At 35.7% G+C, this 7196-nt stretch overlaps 1 protein-coding gene across 1 annotated transcript in view; it reads right to left on the bottom strand.

Annotated features, from left to right (window-relative positions):
- LOC106475077 (protein dachsous-like) overlaps window positions 1–6933 on the bottom strand; it is a gene marked incomplete at both ends in the record, with an annotated part of 35833 nt that extends 28900 nt beyond the window's left edge. Inside the window, 5 exons of the mRNA XM_013935771.1 lie at window positions 469–596; window positions 1708–1798; window positions 4700–4816; window positions 5770–5913; window positions 6790–6933. Of these exons, the coding sequence (XP_013791225.1) occupies window positions 469–596; window positions 1708–1798; window positions 4700–4816; window positions 5770–5913; window positions 6790–6933 (624 nt within the window). The remainder of the gene's footprint in view (window positions 1–468; window positions 597–1707; window positions 1799–4699; window positions 4817–5769; window positions 5914–6789) is intronic.
- Between the last annotated feature and the right edge of the window lie 263 nt (window positions 6934–7196).

Raw genomic sequence — 7196 nt, 5'->3', positions numbered from 1 at the left:
GAGGACTATAAGAACGTCCCTGTTGTAGGAAGGATCCTGTCTTGATGGAAATGGTTTAGATGAGGACTATAAGAACGTCCCTGTTGTAGGAAGGATCCTGTCTTGATGGAAAGGGTTTAGATGAGGATTACAAGAACGTCCCTGTTGTAGGAAGGATCTGTCTTGCTGGACAGGGTTTAGACAAGGACTACAAGAACGTCCCTGTTTTAGGAAGGATCCTGTCTTGTTGGAAATGGTTTAAATGAGGACTACAAGATCGTTTTTGTTGTAGGAAGGATCCTGTCTTGATGGAAATGGTTCAGATGAGGACTAAGAATGGCAATGGTTTGCTGAATAGAATAATAACACAAAACTGAAAAAAAAAGGGAGATTTCGGAAACATAACTCGTAATCAGTGACTTTTCTACCTTACAGTTGAAGAAGCGGATTTTGTGAAAACACGTTTTCCTACTACAATTGGAAGCTTACCGTGTTGTCTGCAGTATCAACAGCAATAACTTTCAAGTTGAAGGCTGAAGTTTCCTCTCGATCGGGCGGTACTTGAACTGAAAGGACCCCCGAGTTTTCTTCGACCTGAAACTGTCCGTTAGGGTCACCTAAACACAAGAAACACAACACTTTTCAAGGGCGTAGCCAGACTTTTATAAACTATAAACTGAGGTACCAGTCTTTGTCGTGGTTATGAACTTAATAAAAAAAAACTGTGTGTGTGTATGTGTGAGGGGGGAGGTGAATGCTACGATAAATAACACAAAAATTCTAACTTTCACACAATTTATTTATAACATAACATATTGTTAAAATATTGGTTATTACATCACCAAACATTTTGTATAAGCGATAAAAACTCTATACTTATATAGTTAAAACTTGGTATACACTATGCAATGGTCAGGGTGACTTCGTACGAAGAGGTAGATAAGAGACAAACAGACAGACACGCAGATTTTTGTGATTTATATATATATTGATAGATACGCAAGAGAGTGGTCAATGGTATCAACAAAAAAAAAAAACTTGGTTCAAAATATATTATTATAAATAATATGCACTTAAATATAAATATATTTATTATAATTATGCACATAAATACATGGAATCATAATATATTTATTCAAACTCGAAGTCTTGTCGTAGGATGAGCCACCCACCGCCAACTCTCGGGCTACTCTTTTACCAACGAATAGTGGGATTGACTGTTACATCGCCCCCCATGGCTGACAGGGCGAGCATGTTTGGTGTGACGGAGATTCGACCCCGCGACCCTCAGATTGCGAGTCGAGCGCCCTAACCACCTGGCCATGCCGGGCCGCTCATTAAGCTTTTCAGTAATACATAATGAACACTACTTAAAAACGTCGAGTAAATATTTTTTGTAACCTTGGGTACAGAAACATTTCCAGCCATAAAAGGTGAATATTTCTCTTTCGTCTGTGTGTATGTGTGTGTGAACACGAAAGAATGACGTGTCGCTATGACACAGATTTATAACTCAATAGAAGTTTCTAGTTGATGCATTATTTCCTCACATAAACTATGATAAACACACATTTGTCGTAAGATCGAGTGTTTTGGTCTGTTTTATAAATCCAGCTTTGGGGGGTGGTTGGAAAGTGATATGAAACTTTAATACACCAACTAATATCGAATACCGTAAACGGACACTACGTTATGCATTTCAAACTTCAACAAGGCGTATATATATACCTTCAACGATAAAGTAACGTAGCTTTCCATCGTCCAGTTCGTCACCATCGGAAGCTGTAAGCTGCTTGACCACGTGACCTTTTCGTGTGTTCTAGGGGGGAAAGCATCACATAGATTATTTTGAAAACTGGTTACTCTATCTGAATAAAAATTATTATTTTAGGCTTAATAACTGATTCGATTAATAGCTAATCTGCACAGATATCAAAATAAGACAAAAAATTGTTTCTTTTTTTTTTTCACTTCAAAATTTTGTGCAAAACCGCACAAGAACTATTTTACATAGCCGTTCCTAATTTTGAACTGATAAACTAGAGAGAACGCAGCTAACCAACAACATCCATCACCAACTCTTTGGCTTTCGTTTGTTTGTGTTAGAGCAAAGCCACCTTGGGCATAGCCGTTCCTAATTTTGAACTGATAAACTAGAGAGAACGCAGCTAACCAACAACATCCATCACTAACTCTTTGGCTTTAGTTTGTTTGTGTTAGAGCAAAGCCACTTTGGGCATAGCCGATCATAATTTTGAACTGATAAACTATAAAGAACGCAGCTAACCAACTATTTTCACATAGACTTCCTTAATTTTGAACTGATAAACTAGAGGGAACGCAGCTAACCAACAACACCCATCACCAACTCTTCGGCTTTAGTTTGTTTGTGTTAGGGCAAAGCCACTTTGGGCTATCTGCTGTGTCCACCGCGGGGAATCGAACCCCGGATTTTAGCGTTGTAAGTCTTTAGACTTATCTCTATTCTATCTTGAGACAACTCTTGTCTGATTGAACAATGAGATTTAACTGTCACTCTTATAGCGCACCCACAAGGTGCGTAGCATGCTTTTGCAATAACGGGAAGTGAAGCATGAATCCTCGGATTTCCAGTCTGACACACTAACCAATAGGCGTGCCAGGCGAGGCCAGGCCATGCCCAAAAAAAATCAGTCAAGTGTAAAGTACAAAATAATTCGGTTTAAAGCACCTTCAAATGTTAATAAAAACACCAAATACAGTAAAGAAATAGAAACATCTTAGGTTCATTGATACAGGTATACATCTAAATATCATACCCATGAGCTTCACATGCCCAGCGCCACCTATCCTACCGGTATAAATGAAAATAATCTGTTCTTCATGAATAATATTTGTTTGTTTGTTTGTAATTAAGCACAAAGCTACACAATGGGCTATCTGTGCTCTGCCCACCACGGGTATCGAAACCCGGATTCTAGCGTTGTAAGTCCGCAGACATACCGCTGTGCCACTGGGGGGGGGGCACTTCATGAATAAACAATATGGCTCGAATTTCATGATCCTGAATACATTTGCTCAGTTCTAAAAAAATATGATTCATGCATCTTGAAATTGCCACCAGGGTTGTTGTGATTTAAAAAGCCTTCAGAAAATGAATACAATATAAGATAAATTGTATGAACGACGTTGATATTCCACCAGGGTTAGCTCGGCATCATCAAAGCTCTCTACATTTCCTTTTATATTCCATTTTTCAGTTGTTTCGTATTTACATAACTAATCACATGAGATAACAAAACCTAAACCAACAAAAAGACAAACTGCATTTTTATACTACTTTCTATGTGTAGATTTGTTTACAATTTGCAATCGATCCCCAAACACATGAAGGATTTTGGATTTTTTTTTTTCATGGTAGCTTCGTTTGTTGTTGTTTTTTGTTTTGTTTTTAATTTTGCTCAAAGCTACTCGAGGGCTATCTGCACGAGCTGTACCTAATTTAGCAGTTATAGACTAGAGGAAAGGAAGTTAGGTAACACCATCAACTCTTGGGCTACTCTTTTACCAACGAATAGTGGGATTTACCGTCACTTTATAACGCCTCCACGGCTGAAAGGGTGAGCATATTCGATAAAGAGATTCGAACCCGCGATCCACAGATTGTGAGTCGAGCGCCATCTTCCGGAGGAACTGGAATGTTGATTTGAGAATTAAGCTGAATACATTGTTTTGATGTAACCCTGCTTCATTGATACCCAATTCATAGAAAGATGACATTTCACCAATGTATTGTAGCATCAACACGTTAGCCTAATAGTACGCAGAATTAATTTTGTAAGTTGTCTTGACTGTTGATATGTTAAACTTACCATTATATTTGTAGCCTACAACCACCTTAAACTCTTTAGAAATCCTTCCGTGACATTCCCTGTATTTTTTGAAAAGCTGTTTCACTGAGAATATGATAATATTTTTTGTTACTCTTGGGGATACATTTTGAATTATCACATAAAAATTTCACTTTTACAGTTTTTAACAGTTGGTTTAAGTTTCTTTACTACCTCCAGTGCGCGACTGGTAGCCGGTCGTGGAGTGATCAATTTTAGTTTTTCTCTGGTGGAATCACGTCTTCCCTTGTTTATTCAGCACTATAGATATCCCTTTCTTTGAAACCCTAAAATTTCGTGCCTCGCAATCTTTAATAATCGCGGAATAGGAGAACTTGCGTCAGAAAAACCAATAATGTAACCCTTCCCAAAGGAGTCTCTTTTAGGCGCCATCTACACCTATACATCGCCAAATTTCACTCGAATTGCAACAAGAGAGTCAAGGTTTTTAATGTGTGTAATCACTTAATTTAATACCACATAAATTAGCATAAAAAAAGACTTTTCCTTTAAAAGGAACTAAATAGAATAGTCTGGTCGTCAACGTGTTACAACACAAATGTAGACGAATTTCTTGTACTGATACAGTGTAGATGAAGTTATTTGTATGTCATTTTCATTCCACATATTAACTTAAAATTAATTCAACTATGGGAGTTTTGGCGTTACTTAAGTAACTCAGTGTATCATGAATGATGAATAGTTGATAATGAATTATGACCTAATATTAGATAATAAATTTAATTTTTGAAAATATGGTGTTTTACTCAGATAACCGCATGGTCTGACTTTACAGTTGACTCTAACAAAAACATCAGTCTTAATTTGTAAAGTTTCATTCTCTGGCTTACTTCTTTTATTTCCACAACAAATTTCTCGTCCTTAAAGACTGGACTGTTGTCGTTTTCGTCCTCGACGAGAATCTTAACATTCACAGAATTCGAACATCTCTTGTTTCTGGCAGTGACCTAACGACAAACAGTATGTTGATTTCATAAATCAAAACGAAGTATCTGCACATTAAACAATGCATTTCAAATAATGAGAAAAACAACATGCTTGAAATATTATTCTATAATCATAATTTGAGGGTTTATAGTTTGATTAGTATCATTACACGAAAGTTCAATAAAAAGGAAAACATATCCTCGTTACCAGATAAAGATAAAAAAAAATTTAAATGAGCAAAATAAGTCACTATCGTTTGTTTGTTTTGGAATTTCGCGCAAAGCTACACGAGCGCTATCTGCGCTAGCCGTCCCTAATTTAGCAGTGTAAGACTAGAGGGAAGGCAGCTAGTCATCACCACCCACCGCCAACTCTTGGGCTACTCTTTTACCAACGAATAGTGGAATTGACCGTCACATTATAACGCACCCACGGCTGAAAGGGCGAGCATGTTTGGTGGGATGTGGATTCGAACCCGCGACCCTCAGATTGTGAGTCGAGCGCCTTATCTACCTGGCCATGCCGGGCACAAGTCACTATCGGGTCAAATGATTAGGCCTAACAGATACTTACAAATTATATAAATAAATATTTGTGACAAATAAAAACGTTAAGAAATAATTAGAATAAGTAAAAATTAGTAAAAAAATAAGTAAAAATCAGGAAATATTCAGTAATGTTCTAGGGTTCACTGCTTTGGGAGATTCATCGGGAGAGTTCTAAGAGCGAAAGAGTAGGCCTAACAGCAAATGACTTACGTTTTTGTGTGGCAATCGTGAAATGTCTCCAGAAAGAAGGAATAGTAAATTTTATTCGGGCTTCAGAATGTAGGAGAAAAAGATAAGACACAAATGTTTTCTAAACTGATTCGACTCTTTTTTTCAGCTGCCAAACAAACATACTGCATAATGTTTCGTAACGGCGCGAAAAAAAAAGAAAGAATCGAAACATTGATACGTAAATAAACCCTTACCATTAGTGTATAAACCCCGTGAAGAATGGGCGGCATTGTATCTCTATCCAGGGGTTTCCTACCCCGTATGGAAACGTTAGATGGATCTCGTGAATCGATGTAAAAGGTTTCTTGAGAATTGTCGTCCGTGATTACGTAGGAAAGCTGGATAAATGTAAACCAAAATTACTTAATATTAAAGGGATGACTTGCATTTGTAACTCACAAAATGTTTTCAAAGTAGAGCATGGTTATAATAAAAGTTGTCGACAAATAAAAGATCTATTTTGTCGGTTCAAACTAATACAAAGTTCTGTGACGTGTGAGCTATAATGTTTCATCAGCTGGAGATACGAGATTACTTTTGGAAATATTTATCAAGTCTGTTTAACAGATGTCAACTACGACACAGAATGTAAATTTGTATGTATATATATGTGTATGTGTATATTTATATGTATATGTATATATGTATATTTATATGTGTATATATAAATGTGTATGTGTAAATTTGTATGTATATATATGTGTATGTGTATATTTGTATGTATATAAATGTGTATGTGTAAATTTGTATGTATATATATGTGTATGTGTATATTTATATGTATATGTATATATGTATATTTATATGTGTATATATAAATGTGTATGTGTAAATTTGTATGTATATATATGTGTATGTGTATATTTATATGTATATGTATATATGTATATTTATATGTGTATATATAAATGTGTATATGTAAATTTGTATGTATATATATGTGTATGCATACACATTTATATATACACATATAAACATACACATATATATACATACAAATTTACACATACACATATATATACATACAAATTTACACATACACATTTATATATATACATATACATATAAATATACATATACACACATATAAATATAAATACATACATGGTTTTTTCATGTTCTACGTAATATTACAATTAATTACATACATGTATTCATACATACATTCATATACGTATGAACATATACACACACACACACATATATATAAACACCTTTTGGAATTTTTCGGCGTCTTCCACTTGGATGTTCGGCACAATCACAGAGTCCAAATCAATATTTTCTTTCACTATACCATAGTATTGTGAAAATGGAAACTTCGGGCATCTACTGTTCCGATCGGACAGTCGAATGGTTAACTAAGGAAAGAAAAAACACAGGAACATGGAATCAATATAAGAAGAAACGTTACGGACTCTAGTGTCCAGCTAAAGGAGAAAAACACAGGAACAAAATGACTGAAGAGGAACAGAAGAAACGTTACGGACTCTAGTGTTCAGCTAAAGGAGAAAAACACAGGAACAAAATGACTGAAGAGGAACAGAAGAAACGTTACGGACTCTAGTGTTCAGCTAAAGAAGAAAAACACAGGAACAAAATGACTGAAGAGGAACAGAAGAAA

This window comes from Limulus polyphemus, unplaced genomic scaffold (assembly GCF_000517525.1).
Source record: "Limulus polyphemus unplaced genomic scaffold, Limulus_polyphemus-2.1.2 Scaffold8055, whole genome shotgun sequence".
In the NCBI taxonomy this organism is placed as follows: domain Eukaryota; kingdom Metazoa; phylum Arthropoda; class Merostomata; order Xiphosura; family Limulidae; genus Limulus; species Limulus polyphemus.
The sequence above is the reverse complement of the archived record's forward strand: the minus strand, read 5'-3'. Positions and strand labels throughout refer to the sequence as shown.